General features: G+C 42.7%; 6 protein-coding genes across 6 annotated transcripts; 3 read left to right on the top strand and 3 right to left on the bottom strand.

Annotated features, from left to right (window-relative positions):
- Positions 1-8072: 8072 nt before the first annotated feature.
- CDEST_12738 (Putative cupredoxin, multicopper oxidase-like protein) lies at positions 8073-8909 on the bottom strand (the record flags this gene model as incomplete). Its single annotated transcript, XM_062928894.1, has 1 exon — positions 8073-8909. The coding sequence occupies one exon, from the start codon at positions 8907-8909 to the stop codon at positions 8073-8075; it is 837 nt and encodes a 278-aa protein (XP_062784945.1).
- A 405-nt stretch (positions 8910-9314) lies between these two features.
- CDEST_12737 (Putative FAS1 domain-containing protein) lies at positions 9315-10519 on the top strand (the record flags this gene model as incomplete). Its single annotated transcript, XM_062928893.1, has 2 exons — positions 9315-10227; positions 10287-10519. The coding sequence occupies 2 exons, from the start codon at positions 9315-9317 to the stop codon at positions 10517-10519; spliced, it is 1146 nt and encodes a 381-aa protein (XP_062784944.1).
- A 1356-nt stretch (positions 10520-11875) lies between these two features.
- Positions 11876-13544, top strand: CDEST_12736 (Putative major facilitator superfamily, MFS transporter superfamily; the record flags this gene model as incomplete). The annotated part of the gene is made up of 4 exons (XM_062928892.1): positions 11876-12216; positions 12277-12842; positions 12899-13337; positions 13394-13544. 4 exons carry the CDS (start codon positions 11876-11878, stop codon positions 13542-13544), a joined length of 1497 nt encoding a protein of 498 aa, XP_062784943.1.
- A 664-nt stretch (positions 13545-14208) lies between these two features.
- Positions 14209-15297, bottom strand: CDEST_12735 (uncharacterized protein; the record flags this gene model as incomplete). Its single annotated transcript, XM_062928891.1, has 3 exons — positions 14209-14541; positions 14588-15008; positions 15065-15297. The coding sequence occupies 3 exons, from the start codon at positions 15295-15297 to the stop codon at positions 14209-14211; spliced, it is 987 nt and encodes a 328-aa protein (XP_062784942.1).
- A 1988-nt stretch (positions 15298-17285) lies between these two features.
- Positions 17286-18196, top strand: CDEST_12734 (uncharacterized protein; the record flags this gene model as incomplete). The annotated part of the gene is made up of 2 exons (XM_062928890.1): positions 17286-17514; positions 17619-18196. The coding sequence occupies 2 exons, from the start codon at positions 17286-17288 to the stop codon at positions 18194-18196; spliced, it is 807 nt and encodes a 268-aa protein (XP_062784941.1).
- A 664-nt stretch (positions 18197-18860) lies between these two features.
- On the bottom strand, positions 18861-19830 carry CDEST_12733 (Putative hydroxylase/desaturase AsaB; the record flags this gene model as incomplete). Its single annotated transcript, XM_062928889.1, has 2 exons — positions 18861-19470; positions 19529-19830. The coding sequence occupies 2 exons, from the start codon at positions 19828-19830 to the stop codon at positions 18861-18863; spliced, it is 912 nt and encodes a 303-aa protein (XP_062784940.1).
- Between the last annotated feature and the right edge of the window lie 997 nt (positions 19831-20827).

The raw sequence follows: 20827 nt of genomic DNA, 5'->3' as shown, positions 1-20827 counted from the left end.
CCCTCCATAATGCCAGTTTCATCCATATTCCATCGGTTGGATGGATGGGTTCCCTGGATGGCAGGGATATTGGTCAGACGATGGAAAAAACCCTGGATAACCTCGGAAGAATGGGCCTTCCATCGCCGGGCATCTATTGCTCTGGATCGCTGGGTCCTAATTGATGGGTTTCGCCGCAGGAATCGGCATACCCATCTCTTGCCCAGAGGTTGATGGGCATCATGGGTATCGCCCAGCATACGCTCTGCCAGGCCCTTTAGTTGTTGATGGGTAGGGCCAGCGCCTAAGGCATCCTGGATTTGAACCCATCCAGCCAGATAATCCTCCTGGGCTTGGGATAATCGCTGCATATGGGTATAGGCAGTATTTTTGCTTTGCCGCCCATGGAATCGGTGATGAAGTGATGCGACTGGTATACCCCATGCGCGAGCTGTTTCCCGGATACCCTTCCCAGCTGCTACCTCTAGAAGGGCCCGTTGGAGCTCATCTTCGGAGTATTGCTTCATGATGGGTTGAAGAAGGTATTCTGAAAAAACGGCGTTGTTTGGTTATATATGGTAATTGTTATGATAGTTTAAAAAAAGGTGGTGATGGTGGTGAAGGAGGAGAAATGGGGTGTTTCGGATGCGGGGGTGTTTCGGATGTGGGGGGGTTGAGTTAGTTGTTATTCTTAAGGTAGATAATCTAGTATTCTAGTTGCTTTAGGGGTTCTAGGTTCTCTTCTTTAGAGCTAGATGCAATATAGGTCTTGTAGTACTGACTAGGGATGATTCTGTAGTTGGTTGTTTCTTCTGAATTGTAGTTCAAGCTGTCTGACCCTTGCGGGTGGTCGCTTGCAGCGCGTTCGTACGCTTCCCTTTCTTGGGGGGTCCATGTTTGTGGATCTCTTGGGTCGGCTGCTGCAACTTGGTTGAGCGCAGTGATGTCGATCTTGCCGTCCGATGTTATCAGGCCTTAAAGGGCTGGTCTCTTGACTTCTTTAAGCTGTTCTGTCTGGAGCATCTTGTTAAGTTGTTTATTGATTTTGTGTGTGAGTTTTTGGTTAGGGCCCCTTTGCATTATAGCGAGGGTTCTTAGTTGTTCTTAGGCTTCCTTCTTCTTAGGGGTATTATCCTTCTTAAGTCCTTTCCTTGCGTTAGGGATTTTTTAGTAGGTTGCAATCCTGCAGGCTTGTTGTAAGACGTTAACGCACTGTTGTTAGTGTTCCTTAGGGGTTTTACATATCCCTGTCTTCTTGTAGCCTAACCTAGTTATAGCTAGAGTCTAAGGGGTCTTAGGATACTATCCTAATTGTTCTTTGCTGTCTTAGTAGGTAAGGCAGTTGTTGTTGTAGCATGCAGTCTATGAGAGTAAGGCGTAGGGGGTGTCTTTGTTGGCAATGTTGATTTATTAGCCTTTCTTAGGCACTAGTTAGAATTGCTGCTTCTTAGGTTGTTAGCATTCTCTAGCTATATATCCTAGCTTATTGCAGTTGTAGCACTTAAAGTCTTATGTCTTATTGTCTTTCTAGGCTACACTAAGGTCTATAGGGCTGCTGTAGTATCTATAGGCAGTGCTATTGCAATTCTAGTTATTCTGCCAGTAGTTTCCTCTAGGGCGCTTAGCTTGCCTATTGCGCTAAGGGTAGCTCTGCTAGAATTGTTGTTAAGGTTGCTATTAGTATTTCTTAGCTAAGTTAGCTAGGGCTTGCTTCTTGCCTTTCTCCTTGCGTTGTTTATAGAGGCAGTTGTTAATCTTAATAGCAAGTTTGGCGTACTAAAGGAAGTCTTCTAGGCGATCAAGCTTAACAATCTTATCCTTGACTTCATCCTTTAAGTTGCTGTAGAACATAAAGATCTTAGTGTCTTTAGTAAGCTTAAGCTAGGCGTAGAGTCTTCTGAATTCTGCTGTGTAGGTAGTAGCAGACTTAGTCTAGCGTAAGTAGGCTAAGTCTCTTTCTGCTTATTGTGATTCATCAGGATCCTAGAACAGGGATTTTAAGGCGTCTTTAAATCCTTAGAAATTAGCAAATATATCCCTAACTTTACTAAAGCAATAGTTAAGGGTCTTATTATTAAGATACTCTTTAAGGAAGGGTTTAAACTACTAAAGGGCTTTTCTTTGCAAGAAGGTTGCAGTATAGATAACTCTTTTAGTTCTGCTGCAAAAGTTTCCCTAGTGGAAATTCTAATAGTTCTTAACTTAGATAAGGAATCCCTTAAGTATCCTTAGGGTTCTATTATAGGTAATAGGTAAGTTAAGCTTAAGTTTCTTACGTCTATCTACTAGAGTCTAGATAATGTTAGCTATAGCTTGGAGGGTCTAAACCTCCTGCTAAAGGGATGTAGCTTGGTCTGCTTTGTTCTTTAGAATCTTAGTTTGTTTTATAAGTTTGTTGATAAGTTTCTAAGTAGTAGCTAGGTTGTTGTTGTTTTGTCTTAGTTTAGCGCAAATCTGGTTGTAGACTTTGCTGGTGAGAGAGACTTCTCTGTTAGTGTTAGGTTGAAGTTTAGGCAGACAGAAGTCCTCTATAGTCTAGTTCTTAGCTAACTCCTAGGTGAGGTTCCTAGCTTGTTGCTAGCCCTAGGAGCTAGAGCTGGAAGTAGGAGTGTAATAAGTGGCTATTTTGTTGATACTGTTTGTTAGCTTTGTAGGGTTAACTTACTAAACAGGAGTAATTAAAGTGTTATAGTTAGCTTTCTGTAGTAGTATCTATTAGCAGAAGCTAAGGCAACAAAGCTAGGGAACAGTGCTATAAGTCGTACTAAAAGGATCAGGTCTTTAGAGGATACAGTAATTAGTTATATACTTAACAAGGGGTTGTAACGTTAGTCACTAGTAAAGGGTGCTAAGAGTATCTAAAGGGATAATTACAAAGTTGATTGCTAAAGAGCTATAGAAGTCTATCCTTAAGTCTATCTAAGTCCATCCTATATACAAGTCCTATATGCTTGTTGCTAAGGTTCTAGCTTTTACCTAATTACTAGTAATCTAGGTGTTATATAAAGTAATTACTTAAAGTAGGGCGCATAAGCGCTCACGTCGTGATCAATCGTGCTCACGCATAATCAGTTGCTCACTTCCTTATCTCCACGTAACCTTGCATTATAGTTCTTCTGCGCCGGGGGAGTGCACCCTGGTTTCCTGTGTCTGCAGGTATAACTTGTTCGTAACCGCCAGGTGCCCTGTGGGGGCGTCCCCTGGTCCTGTTATGTTTGACGGGTCGTAACATTAGGTTAAAGTTAACTCTACTTATCTTAATAACTAATAGTTGTTTTAGGCTTTACCTAAAGATCTTTCTTATAGTCTTTAGAAGGGCTAAACTTTAAGGTAATCTATTTTTGCTATAGATTAGTAATATAAGGGAAAACCTCTTCTTAAGAGGGGTTTTAAATAGCACGCTAGACTAGATTCTGCTTAATATTAGCTACATTATCTTATATACATCCCCTAAGGAACTTAGCTGTATATAGACTATAGAAGTAACTATCTAGCTAAAGAGGGCTAATAATAATACCTACTTAATACTAAAGAATCTTAATTAAGTTATTATAAGTACTAGCACTTTTATAGAACTTATAGAAGCAGTCTATATTAACTATAAATTAACTTTTAGTAGCTGCATTTAACTAAAGGCTATTATACTAAAAGACTTAGCTTAAGACTTAACGTATATATATAGTAAGTAGCTTATTATAGTAAGTAGCCTACCTCTACCTACCCTCTAGCTATTTATATAAGTTAATTAAGTAGCATTATATAAAATTAATTAGAACTACTTATTATCCTCTTCTTTAGAGGTCTTTTATACTACCTAATATATTTATATATTATGTTTAGTCTTTCTGTAATTACTATATTACTAACTATGCAATTTACCCCCCTTTATATAAGCCTCCTCTTAATGCATATTTTTGCTTCTAGTATTAATAACTTCCTTCTCTACTTAGATTACTTCTGCTTTAGCTGCATTAAAGGACCTTCTAAGATGCAGTTAGGTTTTTTTAGCCTTTTAATGCTTACTTAGTATCTTATTTACTATATAAAGCCTACAGCACTTAGCTTTAATAAGAGCTAGTTTATATACTAACTTACTAATACCTTTAGCCTACAAATTAACTACTTTATATAAATAGGTTAGTAAGCTATATTAATAACTAGTAATCCTTTTCTTAAGTAATATAAAGCTTTATATAGCATTATATACTATAGTTAGTATTTTTAGGTTTTAGAAGCTCTAGCTGCTTAAGCATAAGCTAAATAGTATTAATATCTTTAGCTTAAAATTTAAGTAGAAAATAACTACTTTTAGGTTAAAAGAGATAAAGCTAGCCTATCTAAAGCTAGCTTATATGTTTTCTTTACCTATTAAAGTAAAAAAGGCTGCTTTAAAGGTAGAAAAGAAGTTATCTTTAGTAATATATATAATCTACATTTGCATTATTTTCTTAATTTCTTTACTATATAACGCCTTTAGTAGACTAAAACAGCTAATATTAAGAGGCTAAAGCTTATATAATAAATAGGAAGGTATATAAAAAGTAATAATGCTGTATTTCTTATAGTAATTATTAAACTTAGTAGACTTATAGCTGTTGTAGCTATTAAGGATTAGGAGCTGCTTAACACCCTTTATATAAGACTTTATACACTTTTTAAAATGCTGTAGCTAATCTAGGCTAATTTTGTTTGTAGTTTATCTATTTTTGCTAAAGTAGATGCGCTATTAGGGTAGGAATTAGCTATTAGTATACTATAAGAGGAGGTAATATTTGCCCTTAATAATAATGTATAGAGGCAGCGCCTAGCTATCTGCATATACGCCCTAAATAATAGAAACCTATTTGCAATTGCTAGGCTGCTTTGTATAAGGCCTTCTACAGCAATTAGAGGTTGTAACAACCTTTGCATGCAATAGCATTCCTATTAAGAAGCCTGTCTTATTAAAATTATAGATATTGTTATTGTAGATTCTATACTTTGCAATTGTGTTTTGTATAAGGGTAAACTAGGCCTGCATAATTGCAGGATCTTTAGCTAACGCCCTCTAATAGTTAATTCTATGTTGAAAATGCGTCTTTAGTTGTAGTTAGCGTTGTATAAAGTTCTCTGCCTATTAGGGTCTAATATGCGTTGCGTTGCGTTTGTTAAGGAGGTAATTAGCTATATCTTATACGTTATTAAGTTGCAGTAGAAATCCTTAATTAATTAGGTTAATAACTTGTTTAAGAATTACTGTTTCTTCTAGCTTAGTTATCTTTATTAATTTTGTATAAGTCTTGTAGTGTAGTAATTGTCTAGCGCGTTAGTGTTAAAGTGTTGTTCTTAGGACGTTGTAGATAGAGGCTGCTTTTTGTATAGATAGATTTAGGTCTTTTTTAATAGCTTTAATTGCAAGGATAATACGACTTTTGTTTGAAGAAGAACTTATTATTGTATGTAGAGGAATGTTGATGTAAAGTTGAAGTTTGAGGAGGAAGGAGGAAGTGGGCTACTTGCTATGATAGGCCACTTGCTATGCATGTACGTTAGCTTTAATAGTAGTATTTCCCTTAGTATAACGTTAAATAAGATCCTTTATACGCTTTAAGCCCTATAGATTCTAGTTATAGTTTGTTTAAACTTATAATCTCTATATAAGTGCTTTATATAACTAAGTACTATAGATAAAAAAAGACTTACAATTAACATTATAAGCCTACATAAGTTATATAAAAAGAAAGAGATCTTAAAGGTAAGATAGATTAATAGCAAAAACAACCCTATAGATACCCTTACTAAAAAAACGCTAAATTTAGCACTATTGTTGAATGGACTTTGTACGTGCACGCAGGTACTGAAAATGTAGGGTGAACCAAAGATTGGATATCTGTGACTGTCCTTTCTAACTACAGGATTGGGGTCGTACGAGACAGATATACTGTCTCGTCCGGCCTTGAGTCATTCGGGCCGAGCCAAGTGATGATTCCCCTGTGTATGAGTGAGTGCTGCACGATCCAGTCTGTGCACTTTGTTCCTGAGTCGTAGGTGTCGTACGGTCATGTGATCATGTTATTCCAACAACTATAGTAATTAGTTATAAGCAACACTCTATAGATTTAAGTTAAAGTATATATTAAAAGATTAAGAGAGAAAAGCAATTAATAATTACTATATATAAGCCTACCTTTATACATTAACTACTTAATTATTTACCTTCTAACCTAATACTACACTAGATACTACTACTATAATTACTATTATTGCAATTATAAATCCTAAATTTATTACTTTATATAACTACTTAGCGTTCTACCTATAAGACATATAATAACTAATTAGGGATATAAAAAGATAAGATTACTTCTTCTTAATTAACTAAAGATTATATAAAGATCCTAAAAAAAATCTAGAAGTACTAACGTTCTTACCTAAACGCTTGCTAGAAGTACGCTAGTTGCAGCCCTTATGTATAAAAGAAGGCTTATAGTTAAAAGGAGTAGGTCTATTATTATTAGATAAATTATTATTATTACTAAAAATATTACTAACACCTTTATGCTAGCAGTAGGCTTTATAAAACTAAAATATACACTTAGCGCAAGATCTATCTCTATACAAATTAAGATAAATGTACTAATAAAAGCGCAAATTAGCAATAGTTGCATACTTATTAATATATATATAACTAGCGTAGCTACAGCTTTAAATAAGCATTATATAAAAATAGTCTTTATAGCAGATAATTAAAGTAACTATCTATATAATAGTCTTATTAGCAAATATATAAATCTAAATATTATATAAAAGCAAAGTAATAATATAAACTTTTTTATCTTATGTATATAATTAGTAAGATTACTAATACTTATTAAGGGTATATATATTAACAGCAAGCAACATTAGGAAGCAGCAATTATTATTATTACTAGTAGAAAGATAAAGCTACTAAACTCCTCTATTATTAGTAATGCATATATTACTAATAAAGGTATTATAGTTCTAAATAGGAACTAAGAGAAACATAGTAAACTAGCAACTAGGCTTTATAATAGTATTAGAAAGCCTCTAATGCATAAAAAGGTTAGTAGAAGAAGAAAGAAAACAAATAAAAGGATATATAAATTGTTTCTTATATCTAAAGAGATTTAAAAGCTTTATACGTTAGTTTATTTATTTTATTTATTTAAATTTTATTTTATATAGTAAAAAATTTTTAGTATAGGTTGTAAAAGAGAAAAAAGAAAAAGAAAAACAAAAGAAAGAAAAAGAAGAAAGAAAAGGGTAATAGGCTGCCTTACTAAGTAAAGTAGGTAGGTAAAGTAAAGTTAGAAGGTAAATATAATAAATCTATATAATCTATCTGCTTAACTAAATAGAAAGGAAACAACTATATAAAAAGAAAAAAAAGGACTACTAGCGTTATTAATAATTCTTATTATTTAGATCTATTATATAATAATTAGTAGCTTAACCTACTAAATTTATATATAAGGTTATTAATAGAATAATTAGTATAACCTAATTAGCTACATTAAAGGGATTATATAGTTAGGTTATAAAAACAAAAGTTATAAGTATTAGAATAATATAATTATATAACTATATAATACCTACAACTTAAGAATAAAGTATATAGACTAGATTATGCAGCACTTACTTATATATAAGGGAATTATTACTTAGCTTAGCCTAAATAACTTAAGGCTAGATAAGACAGTATATCTATCTTATATAACCCTAATCCTATAGTTAGAAAGAACAGTTATAGATATCTAATCTTTAGTTTACCCTACATTTTTAGTACCTGCATGTACATACAAAGTCTATTTAAAATTTACTAATATAATTATTATAATAAGTATATAATTAGTATAATAAGTTATTAAGAAAATACTAAGAAATTTTAGTTTAAACTTTATACTTATAATACTTAATAGATTTAATAGTAAATAAAGTAAAAACTATACAATTACTTAATAATACTATTTATGTACTATAAAATATTTTTATACATTTATTTACTTTTAGTAGGCTGTTATATAGTATATATAAAAAGCAGTAGGTTTTAGTGTAGCTTGGTGGGGCTAAGGTGGCCCAGATAGGGGGGTGGCCTAGAAGGGGGTGCACGACGTTACATCATAGTCTCCTCGAAGTGCTTGAATGGGAGGTACGCAACCTTTTGCCGTCATGTAGTTCTCTCCAAGATCTTGCAACATCTTGAGAATGATGGGATTCGTCATGCTGTCCAGGGACTTTGAGTCCAGACAGTACTGAGAACCGACTCCATTGATCATGATGCCGTCTGTGCAGGCAAGGTCGAAATTGGCGATTTCCTCAATGTGGTAAAAATCCCTGAATTTGTATTGGCTCCGATCGGCGAGGAGGAGCGGCTGCAAGCGCAGTTCCGCGTTTTGCATGGCCTGTAGAACTTTCGGGTCGTTGCTGATGAGATGGAAAGGTCTATCGATCTCTGATGATGCATCGACAATCACTGCACCGTAGAGCCCGTCCATGAGTTGGCCCTTGGATTGGGCGTGGTAGAAAAAGGTTCCTGACTGCTCTGCCGTCCACTGATACAGGTAAGACGCGCCAGGGTGGATTTGGCCCTGTGTAAGCCCTGGTACACCATCGCTCCATGGCGTTTTCCGTTGGTCAACGCCATGAAAGTGAGTTGTTGTATCCTCCCGTAGATAGTTGCGGATAATGACATTGACCTTGTCTCCCTGCTTGAGGCGTAAAGTAGGTCCGGTGAAGTTGTTATTGACCAGAATGGCGTCTCGTAGCCCAGCACCGAGTGCATCTACTCGGCTGGCTGTGAGATTGAGCTCGAAGTATATAGATCGCTGTACAGAGTGCTGGGTATTGGACATCACGGCTTCCAACGACATGGGCGACCAGCTGAATAACGGCCATGGCAAAACATACGTCAGAAAGTGAACAGCGTGCATTGTGATGTTATGCCGAATCGGTGTAGAGAACAGGATTCGAAACCAATGGTCACAATAGTCTTCATATCATAGGACAGCTACGCAGCGAAGTGAGGATGCTAGAATCTGACAGTTTCTAATAAGGGAGGGAATGCAGCTTGGTCAATTCAGCCCGCAGGCTGGTAGGTAGTGTTTGAGACGCAGAAACTCTCCGGATGGCTTCCGCGAAAGGAATAAACCGAAGCTCAAAAGGCTGGGCTGTCAACGGGGAATAAAGTCCGGCCAGTGCATTGTCGGCATAACCTTGAGAACCCCCCGAGTGCTCTTAGACAACTTTCAAGTCCACTTGGCCGTCAGCAGGCAGCATACGCAAGCCGGAATTTCTTCCTATTTTCCTTCTTTTTCTCTCTCCCCTCACTTCCAGCTATGCGTTTTTCGCTCATTGCCCCGGCCACAGTGCTTCTGGGCCACACTTCGGCCACACTGCTAGGTCAAGCGTTGACAAACCATGGGTCGCTTTCGATGCTTCATGATCTTTTGGAGGACCTCGACTTACTGGAACGGTTCGAAACAGCTAAGAAGTCTACTTTCCTGGCAATGACAGATGACGCGCTCCTTGGTCTCGCTAATTGGGGCTTGAACATGAGCTCCATCGACCCAATGCTTGCCCGAGGCATTTTGGAATACCATTTCCTTGAGGGAGTCTACACTTCTTCTGACCCTTCACTGAGAACCGATATTCAACTTGTTCATTCGGTCTTGCGTCCGCCAATTTTGAACAATGTTACGGATGGTCCGGCCGTCAAGCTTTCCGTCATCTTGGACTCTTTTTACGTAGAGTCAGGCATCCAGAAGGTTATGCGCATCAATGAGTCGGACATAGGCCATGACAACGGTGTTTTGCATACAATCAACAGTAACCTTGTCCTCCCACACAACATCTCAGAGACCACCAAATTGGGCAACCTCCATGGGTTTTGGAACATCATTGAACGGTCCCACACCGGAGAAGCACTGGAGACCATGAAAGACGTGACCATCTTTCTGCCGAATGACAGAGCAGTGAGGCGGCGGCGTTCTCTACTGGACTCCCTAAGTATCGAGGAATTGGCAATGTTTGCCACGAATCACGCCATTCCGAACCAGGTCCTTTATCACAGTGCTTTTGCCACGGATGGGAGTGAGTACCAAACTCTCAGTGGCTTGAAGGTCACCATCAGGCACGACTCAAGAGGCGATGTTTTCGTCAACGAGGCGAAGGTTCTTAGGCAAGACGTTCTCATTTTTGGAGGCGTCGCACACATACTGGATGATGTCCTGATTTCTTCGGGGCACAAACGTAAGTTTGTGGTGCTCGAGTGTTGTGGTTTAGTGATCGGTTCTAACGACATCTTACAGGTTTAAAGTGTCACTCAACGGCCAATGGAACTTGGCCTCATATGGCTTCGCGATGGTTTCGTGTATCTTCTTGGCAAGTTATTGCACAAAACGTCGTCGTTGCCGCAATTATCGTCTTTCTTGCCGCTCTCGCCGTTTCCAAGGTTGTAAAACGCAAGATAGATGACGGGGTCAAATCTACAGCTTCGGTCCACGGCGGGCAGGGAAAAACACTTGGGAAATACCACCAGTAAAAAATGGCATCGTGTAAAGTTATGGGTGCTTCAATCTGGATTACGATTGGTTCGAGCATAGTTCGCTGGTGACAGATCTGAGATAAGCATCTACTGACGCCATACTCGTAGCATTACTACTTGATCTCAAGAAACCTTTTCATTAAATCTGTTAAATTCCATCAAGTCCTGCATTTACCGTAATCAGGCAAGTCATGTCTGGATAATATTTATTGAGAGTCAATCGTACTACATCAGGGTCGAGGTTACATTTGATTTTTTTCCACGCCCTTTGAGCTGGATGTCGCAAGCGTAAACCATGTCAAACAGTCCAATCCTTTCACGGACATCCCCCCCCCCATCGTTAGTGTGTGAAGCTTTCCATGCTCATTTTTTGTTTCTGCTCAGAGTTTTGTTCACCCGTCAATAAAATCCACCCCAGAGACTGTACCAGGTTCGGGAACCCTCAAGTCACACCCCCCCCACACCCCCCGGACTTTAAAACGGGTCTTGTTCGCGCGACGTAGTCACATCGTGTTGGTGACGGCGAACAGGTTGATGCTCAATGTATCCCTCCCCTACTACTCTACAAGAGGGGTTCCTGGAGAACGGGAGGGTTTGAATAGGATCAAGGTTCGTGTCATGGTGTTTTGAAGCTAGCTTTGGCCGTGATGCTGGTGCATCGGGGAACAGTTGCCGCGCCCGCTACAACTCGGGGAGCTCCAACGCACAACCACTCGATGGCGCGGCATCTATTCAAACCCCGAGGATGAAATCAATGAGAAGTCGAAGTGAAATTTTCCTTGAAGGTGAGAAAGGTGAACGATGCTTCTGAACAGGCTCAACTGTGGAATTGAGTCTTTGAGACTTGCTAGAACTCGAACTGCCCGATTTAAGAGACTGCGACATGATCCGAGTACATATGCAAAGCGAAACCTTTGACCTCGGTGGGCAATAGAGAGATGCGTACCTCCAAGCATGAATTACTTGTTTGCAAGGTATATCGTGCGTTTTCCGGGTTTCGCGGTGCGGATAGTTCTATTACGCCTCGAGTGTCGCCGTTGTCCACCGTCCCACTTCTACGAAGGTTCCATGCTTTTGAAAAGTAATGAGCACGGGATTCATGTTTTGCGCCTGGATTGCTTTCATATAAACCCTGGTCATTGCGTTCAAAAGAGAGGCCACAGTCAACAACTTGGGGGCCTCTGCACTGTCGACGACACCGTAGAGTCAGTGAATTGAAAAATTATTGTTCCTGTCAGTCATCCATTGTTTCTTAGATGTCTATTCCCAAAACTGGCTGACTCCATTATGTAGTTTGAGCAATATCGATCTGCCACTTCCTTCACTCTCTTCCAGACTCGAATTAAGATCACCATGGCATCAACACCACACGCAACCTCTGCAGAGGCTCCGTCTTCCGAAAATGTATTTTCACTGGACGAGCAGGTTTTTGCCAAGATCCAAGGAGGAGACTTCATCGTTGACTGGCTTGGTCCAGAAGACAAGGGCCATCCCCAGAACCTTCCCACTCCACGAAAATGGCTCATTACACTAGTATTGGCCCTCTACGTGCTATCCACGACATTCTCATCATCAGTCTTTAGCCCGGCTGCTGGCGTGACGGCTGCAGAGTACAATACCACCGTACAAACCATGGTCTTTGGCGGCACGTCGCTGTTTATGCTTGGTTTTGCAGTTGGCCCTATCATCTTCGGGTACGAACCCTCCCACATCCCAACGACGACGAATATGCCATGCTAACAGGCCGTTTCCAGGCCCTTGTCTGAGCGTTATGGTAGGAAGCGGCCACTGTTGACTGGCTATGTAACGTTTGCTATTCTTCAGCTACCGGCAACGAATGCTCAAAGCCTCTTCACCATCTTTGTCTTCCGCTTTTTACAAGGCGTTTTTGGCGCCGCGTCTTCCGCCATCCTGAGCGGCACCTTGACCGACATTTGGACCCCAAAGCAGAGAGGATTTGCCATGCCTTGCACGGGGATGTTCCTAATGATTGGGCCTGTGCTTGATCCGATGATAGGCTCCATTATTGTCAAGAGCACGTTGGGCTGGCGCTGGATCTTCAATATCACTGCCATATTCACTCTCGGTGTGGCTGCGGTCACCTACCTGGTTTTGACAGAGACATACTCCCCGATTCTGTTGGAAAGGCGAGCGAAGCGCATGCGCCACATGACGCGTAACTGGGCACTGCGAGCCAAGTCGGAAGAGCAAGAGAGCAGTCCCAATGACATTGTGGAGAGATTTCCCTCCCGTCCTGCCAAAATGCTCTTTCTAGAGCCCATCCTTTTGTTGATGTCCACTTACATCTCTGTGGTCTTCGGTGCGTCATCTATCCCGCGAAAGCTGCTGCCAAAGTTCTGACTGATTGTGTTCCAGGGCTGATGTACGTCTTTTTCCTCGCTTACCCAATGTCTTTTGAGCGGGAGCGCCATTGGGATGCCACTTCGGCTAGCCTCCCGCTGCTGTCCATCTTACTTGGGACGATCCTTGGCAGCGCCCTCATCGTCACAACGGTCAACACCAAGCTCTCCCCCGACCCCAAGGCTGGACGTCCTCAAGAGAACAGATTGCTGCTCATGATGATCGGAACATTTCTTCTGCCGGGAGGCATGTTCTGGTTTTCGGCGACTAGCTCTCCATCCACAGGGCCATGGCCACAGACCATTGCCGGAGTGCGTATTGGCGTCGATATTATCTTGATCAACATGCAGGGGATGAACTACATTGTCGACTGCTACGGAGTCAACTCAAACTCGGCGATCGCGGCGAACACGTTTATGCGATCTCTGTTCGCATCCGGCTTTCCGGGTTTCGCGTAAGTATCTTCCCAGAATCCTGACTTGTCTTGCTGTTTTATTGACTACTACATAGAACATCCATGTACACTGCTATTGGCGTCGCTCGTGCTACTTCACTACTGGCACTGTTTGGTGTAGTTCTGGCCCCTATCCCTTTCCTTTTCTACCATTACGGGGACAAAATTCGCGCTCGCAGCAAGTGGTCCCCTTTGTACGGACGGTAAAGCAGAGCACTCCCTCAGCATGAGAAGTGATCTGGAACTAGACAATCCGCCATTTAAAAACAGGCATATAGACTATACACGACAGATGCCTATACCAGCACTCCTTTGACATATACCACTCCCTGACACACCTGAAAGGTCCTAAACTTTGCTGGAATTACCCCTCGAAAGTCAGGAGACTTAAGGAAGCATGAGAGACTGCTATGGTCACGGAAGAGCACATATAGTCATGATGATGAATGAGTGATAGTGTCTCGGGAGCTGTTGCTCAGCAAGGTTAGCAAACGGCTGGATGAAGCTGATATGAGTATAGCAACACTTCAGCAAGAGGACAATAGTCTTCACCAGCAAGTTACGTATGAGATGTGGGTGGAAAACGGCACAGAACCAATCACTAGGGATATTTGAACAGAGCAGTTAGCTGATATGTCCAAAAGCAACTAAGATTGGCTTCACTGAGTCCTGGCAATTAGCAACGCGACGTTCATATGGTGGAATAGCGCATAGAACAGCTGGCATTGGGAACACATCCTTGCTAACAATCCACTAACTGCTCATGTCTGCTCACCCTGCTCGCGCGACCTTAGGGCGGCAGGTAATCTGGCTGCAACTGGGACACATAGTGGCACTTGTGAACTTCTACCCAACTAGCATACACTGATTTCTATTTGTGGTAATAGGGCTTCCCACTTTTTGGAGCATCTTGCGGATGTTGTTGGTGTGCAATGAACACAGACTCATACATCGGTTGATGATGCGTAACCGTGGCAGTTGTGTTTGTACCGGTTGATGTTTCCTTGGACCAGGCTAAATTATGTGCAACAAAGATGAAGAGAAGGCAAGTTAGGGCTCGAAAAAAGTCCGCGGTGTATCCAACTACAGTCCAAGTTATCCAGCTGTCGATGGAGGCCATAAGGTCCAACAAGCATAAAACCGTAATTAGGAGGACATAAATGACGTTGGAGATAAGAAGGGTAACGATCCAGCCAAGCAAGCGCTGTCATATGTTAGTAGTATCCAACTTTGGAGGTGAGAGATCTTACTGAACCAAGAAGAAGCCTTGAATTTAAGGGTATTGCTGTAATGAGCGAGAAAATCCCAGAAGTGACGGTGCTGAGAAGATAAAACCCCCAGTACGCAACATTCAGTTTCGGATATGCGTCGTATGAAGACTCCCAGTATTCGGCAAGAATCCAGAGATCGTAGGATCCCAGACCAATGCGCGCACAAGTCAACATCCCAGTTACCGCTAAAATGACTATGCAGACGACCTTGCAAGAGGTCATGCGGTATCCAAGGTGCTCTTGAAGCATCGTGTTGAGAGTCCACACGATGACGAATAAGAGAAACCAGTTCCCAATCCCAATCAAGACATTTACCGCAATTTTCCAGTAGTAGAAGTCGTAGTAGCTTCCTACATCGCATTCTCGAAATAATAGTGATATCCAATGGCAGGCAAAACCGCTTCAAAAGAGTCAGCACTTCCCAATTCTAATGTATAGTGAGAGCATGTAACTTACATAAGGAAGCATGTGACAGAAAGAACATATGGCAACCCGACTAGTTTCTTTCCAGGACTGACCCTTACATTTGAAGAACAACGCAAGAAGAACACGGCGACGAAGAAAACAAATACCAGGATGCTTAATACAAAAACAACAAGAGAGTCCGGAGACGAGAACGCTCCTGGGCAGCTTGCTGGGATGCTTAGGTTTCCTCCACTGCTTCCTCCTTTACCTCCCTTAGGAGCCATGTCGAGGTGTTGCTAGTGTCTAGGAACGAAATCGGAATCAATAATGGAACGATGATATCCCAGATGAAGTGAAAGTCAGTCACGGTGCTCGTGGTCTTCATTTACGTGCAAATGTATGCCTAATGATAGCCAGCTCAGACTTTAAGTAGTTTGAAGACGGCAATGTGTTATTTCCTTTAGGGGCCGCATCACATAAATGCTCTCTTGCAAGGATCATACTATGTACATATCTGAATCTACTAATCCTTGATTGTACAAAGAATAATTGCCACCATTACCTCTTAAAGTTGCGCGGGCGCAGCACATCAGTCAGCTTTCAACGAGTCTGTAAGACAGATGTTTCAGACTGTTCCTCATGCATCAAGGCTTAGACACCAGAAAAATAGGAGAAGGGCGTGAAACAGGTGCCGCTAAGCTGAATCAAATTATTGCCAAGCGTTGGGGCCCAAATCTTGTTGCAAACTGTCTTCAGCTGAAAAACATCAAAGTAATCCCTCTCTAACGGATAATTTCGGCAATTGCGTAATGTACTTTTAGGTACAAATGAATTAACTAGCATTCGATAAGGCTACACTCCTAGAAGCTCTGTACAACAATAAATCTGTCCTCAGGTTGTATAAAGTTAAGATTCTTAAGCTGTTTATTCTAGTTCAACGCTTAGGCAGAGAGCATAGTTCACAAGATTTGTAGCAGGTGCAGGGATGTCAAGCAAGGTGCGGCTAAGTCTAAGCCAAGCAGGCTACTTTGTTACGTATTGTAGCCGCAGCTAGTTCCGTTTGCAGAAAGGGTAGTTGCTAGGGCGCCAGGCGCTTCGCTAAGCGATCACTCGTGGACGTGGCTGCAAGCCATGTCCGCTTTCAGCGTTGTGCAACAATCATAAAAAACGCATTCAACGCCTTTCCACAAAGGCCATCAATCTACAAACCTCAAAGGCATAACAACCGTAGATCATCTAGATCATGTTCGAATCAGCGCCCAGATATTTTTTATTGTTGATGCCCTGATTTAAGACGCACCCGGCGTTTATAAGCCTAGGAGCCCTGCTCCAAGCCACAGCAGTGTTTAGGCTACTAGCACACGCCTCCTGGTTTTTTATTTTATTTTTATCTGCCAGCCTTTTATCGCTACAATATGCAGTAGAACTAGGATAGTTTACTATAGTAAAGACGCTTACCTTGAATTGGCTTTCAGTTATATGCGGAAGCGAAATATTTACCTAAAGAATGCCCTATTATCTCGAGAAAGGAAGGCTAGAAAATACTTACGTTTTACACCCCAGGCTACAAGGTAAACTTTAGTGATAAAGAAGTTTTTGAAAGCAAACAGTAGAACTATGCCTCGTTTCAAACTAAGGCGCTCTTTGTATCCCTCCTTTGCTCTATTACTGTGCGTGAGGAGCCGAAAGCGGAGGAGTTGCGCCACACAACGACCGACAGTGTTTTTTGCTTGGTCTAGAAGGCTTACAGGAGTACGCGATCCATTTCAGCTCGGCTTCATTCTCCTTCTTTTGTTTTGCATTTAGTGGGTGCTGTTATAGGTATTTAATGATTAGTTCGAATGTTGGTCTTCTGCCCGTCTTCCTCCATCAGCACCACCGTCCACCAGCACCACCATCCACCATCATTCAATCTAATCTCTAAGGTATATCGCAATGCGGTTTAATTCATTTTCTCTGGCCATCTCTGGCTTTCTCATTTACTTTGCCGAAGCTTATCATAATTTCACCCGTTACAACGAAGGTTCTCGGGTTAACTCCTTCTCTGGAATCGGATCCTTCGGAATCGACATCAACTTCGGCGCCACCGACTCATGCGAGAAGCGAGGCATGAAAAGATGCAGCAACGGATGTATCCCTTATTCTGGTACATGTTGCCCTGGGGGCAGATACTGTGACGCTGGCAATTACTGCAACAATCCTGGATGCTGCCCGGTTGGTCAGACCTGTTCTGGCCCTCTTCTGGAGTGTGGTCCCGGAAAAGACGACTGCAATGGCGGCTGCATGCCCGCCGGCGACGTATGCTGCCCTGGTGGCGGTCACTGCGACGCCGGAGACACATGTCATGTGGACGGTTGTTGTCCTTTCGGTAAAGTGTGCTGCCCTGGCGGTGGATACTGCGACGCCGGACATACATGCACAGAAGAGGGGAAGTGCAGAAAGGTGGGCGGCAGCGATGGGGCTGGCACAGGGCAGTGTGGGATCGGAAAGGCAAGCTGCGGGTCCAAATGTATGCCATTAGGTGCAACTTGCTGCCACTTTGATGGCAGTTACTGCGACGCCGGAGACACATGTCATGTGGACGGTTGTTGTCCTTTCGGTAAAGTGTGCTGCCCTGGCGGTGGATACTGCGACGCCGGACATACATGCACAGAAGAGGGGAAGTGTCGGAAAAGCGTTGAAACTGGTAACGCTGGTGGCGATGCTAAGCGCAGCACGACGTCTAGCCAGCAGCAGTCAAGGACGGCGTCTTTTCCCGAAACAACGCCGCCGCTTGAGGATCTGCCCGAGCCGACGCAGGCGTTATTGACCACAACTTCGTCCACGTCAATAAGGAAGGGAGGCGAGATCGATTTTGAGGCAACCTTGACTCCGAGTACGCGCGCTGGCGACCAGACGTGGACACCGACAAATCGAGCATCGGCGACGGCAACATTACTGGGCAGCAACAACATCTGCAAGCGGGCAAAGGGAGGTAGCGGGGGAGGTAATAGTGGAGGCGGAGGCGGCAGTGGCGACTCTGATTCTGGCAGCAGCAGTGGTACCACTACGAAGCCAGGGGACGACGGTGGAGCTGCTGGGTGCCCTTCTGCTGCGGTCAGAGTGTTGGGCAGACTGTCTACTTGTATGGTCTTGGTGGAAGTCGCTGCAGTTGCCTGGGGTGCGGCCATGTTATCATGGTAACTTCAGCATGGCATCATTTTCATGGAAAATACTTCGAATGAGTTTTTGTTTGAAGTTTGCCATACTACCTTCGACAGCCAGTGGTGTTAGATTGACGATATGGATTCGATGCAATACACCTGGGATTCGTTGATCACAGAGTGATTATTGTGCTTTATTCAGGGATTTTCTTTCCATCCCGGTCTAAGCGGTGTTCTGTCTTGTATCTACCCGTCCTCGCCGGTTCTTGCATGTTACATTTGTGCGAACATTGTAGCCTTGACAGCCATTGATCCAGACCCAGGCGTCAATCCAACTCTGGGTAAGATGATCTCAGCCTTTTTTGACACTGGATCCGAACGCTATGCATCATCAGAAATATACGATATACACAAGCACGGCGTTTACTGCTTTAAGGCGCGTAAAGAGTGAAAACTACAGAATTTCACGTTGGGTTCCAAGTTTTAATAAACATAGGGAATATCTTAATCAAGGTCTGAAAGAGATCTGAGATATATGCTACGTCAATGACTAAGTATCTGTCTTTGAGATTAACGGCCATTCTGTAGATTCGAATCCGTTCCATGAATGCACATCAACGTGAACTTTAGGCGTATCGCTATTTACAACACTATGATACTGAAGTCTTTTCCTACTCCAAGTCCTGGTCTTCCCAGAACACGAGTCATCTAATCTCAACGCTCTCTCGGGGCGGGCCATTATCCTTTGGAGTTTGGATTGCAGTGTGCGGCACCCGCCTAGCTCTTCCATCCAACTTAGTGTCGAAAACCTTGATCAACAATGCCTCATCAGGAGTCATATGGCTGGCGTAGAACCACTCATGATGAGGACTTGCAACCATGTGCCACTGCTCGTTGTCCTTGTTCGTAGTATTGGGCGGCTTGCCGAGAACGATCCGCGTCGTGACAGGGCGGAGATCCGATTCTTCAACGCTGCGCGCGTCATACACTGCCAGTGGTTCACGCTGAACAAGCTTGAGAGGATGCCAGACGTTGATTATTCCCCACCGGTTCTTGGTCTTGGCGCGAAGCCTTTCCGCCTCTGGGAGCCGATCAAGTACCGCTTCTGCACCCTTGTACGATTGATCTATCCTGCGTGGGCACATCATTGCTGTTTTGGCCTCGTCATACTTACCGACATGGATAAACATGGCGGGAGGCTGCATGTTCAGCACTTGGGAATCTGGGAGGTCATCGGAGATGTTGAGAATCTTCTCATAGGGATCGCGACGGACGACGTGAGGCCCAAAAGGGTAGACACCTGTCGCTCCCGAGCTAAGACGTTGGTCAGGACACACTCACCTTCCTCAGCACTGAATTTGACAAGACTTACTGTCGCATCAAGAGCTCCTGGACGTCCTTCCGAAGCTGTTCGGGGAGAAAGAATCGGTAGTCTCCCTCCCACTGCCTTTCCCGGATAGTACTTTTCACGACCTTGAAGCCTTGGGTATCGAGACTGAACTCCTCGTCGCAAGTCCGCATGTCTGTGACCCGCACAAGCTGCCTGTCATACTTGGTCCGCTGAAACCCTACCGTGGCGATCATTTGAATGGGAAAAGGTTCGCCCATCGGCGGCGGCAAGTGATAATTGACATAAGCATGAACGGACTCTGGCTTTTGACTGGAGTAAGGCATGTTGACTACATCAAAACATGATGTGTAGACGTCACAAAATAGAAGTTCGCTAGCCGCGGAGCAGGTGGGCTAGTGACATGTCAGGTCTTGCATAAAATGAGTCTTCGGGCCCTTGCGGTCGGGAAAACAGAAATAAACAACAAATCAAGATGCTCACCGAGGACAATTTCCCAAGCACATCCAAGACATGGACAAGACTCAGGATTGATGAACTAGTCGAACGCCGATAAAGAGATACTATGCCTTTGACTTCTCGGCAAACACAAGTTGAGTCATGTCACAGAAGCTAGCCAAGGTTCGAGAAAACAAACATGGACGGGGCCTCGACTCTCAAACTTAAAGTTCTGACGTGCCGCATTCAAATCCCCTATTGGTTGATTTCAGCTTGATTTTCCTACTGAGGCAACGAAGTCCTAATCATCGCTGGTCAGGGAACGCTTTACGGCCATTAATCGCCGGCGAGCCAGTCGCCGGCCATCCACCACAGTTTTATGGTCATATTAACTTGGTGGTTCGGTCCTTTTTTCCGGGTAAATAGAGCTACGCGTCGTATACTGTATCTCTCGCGATCCATGTGCTCTATCACTGCGATCCCCTTCCAAGATGTATTTTGAAGATGAGAGCGATTCAGTGCTAAAATGATGATATTTGACCTAGCCGGAGAGTTCGGGCTGCTTGAACAAGCGTTTCAAACAACCGTACCCGCTTAAGTACTTTAGACCATTTCAACCCTAGCTTTGATCATGCATGGGCTGCAATACCCGATGTACCCAGTGAGGAAGACCTTTAGATAATCCCATATCCGCACATACTGAGACGCTGATGACTAGTTCGCGAGTCAAACAAAACATGTGAAGAATAAAGTAGTCACACTATATTGGTAATAATGTCCATCCCAAGAGTCAAAGACCACTCTTTGTTCGCAAAACTCTCCCTTCGTGTCAGCTCCATTCGTCAGGACACATACTGTAAAAGTCTTATTTCTTCAAGGGACAAA

Source organism: Colletotrichum destructivum, chromosome 8 (assembly GCF_034447905.1).
Source record: "Colletotrichum destructivum chromosome 8, complete sequence".
NCBI classification, from domain to species: Eukaryota; Fungi; Ascomycota; class Sordariomycetes; order Glomerellales; family Glomerellaceae; genus Colletotrichum; species Colletotrichum destructivum.
The sequence above is the reverse complement of the archived record's forward strand: the minus strand, read 5'-3'. Positions and strand labels throughout refer to the sequence as shown.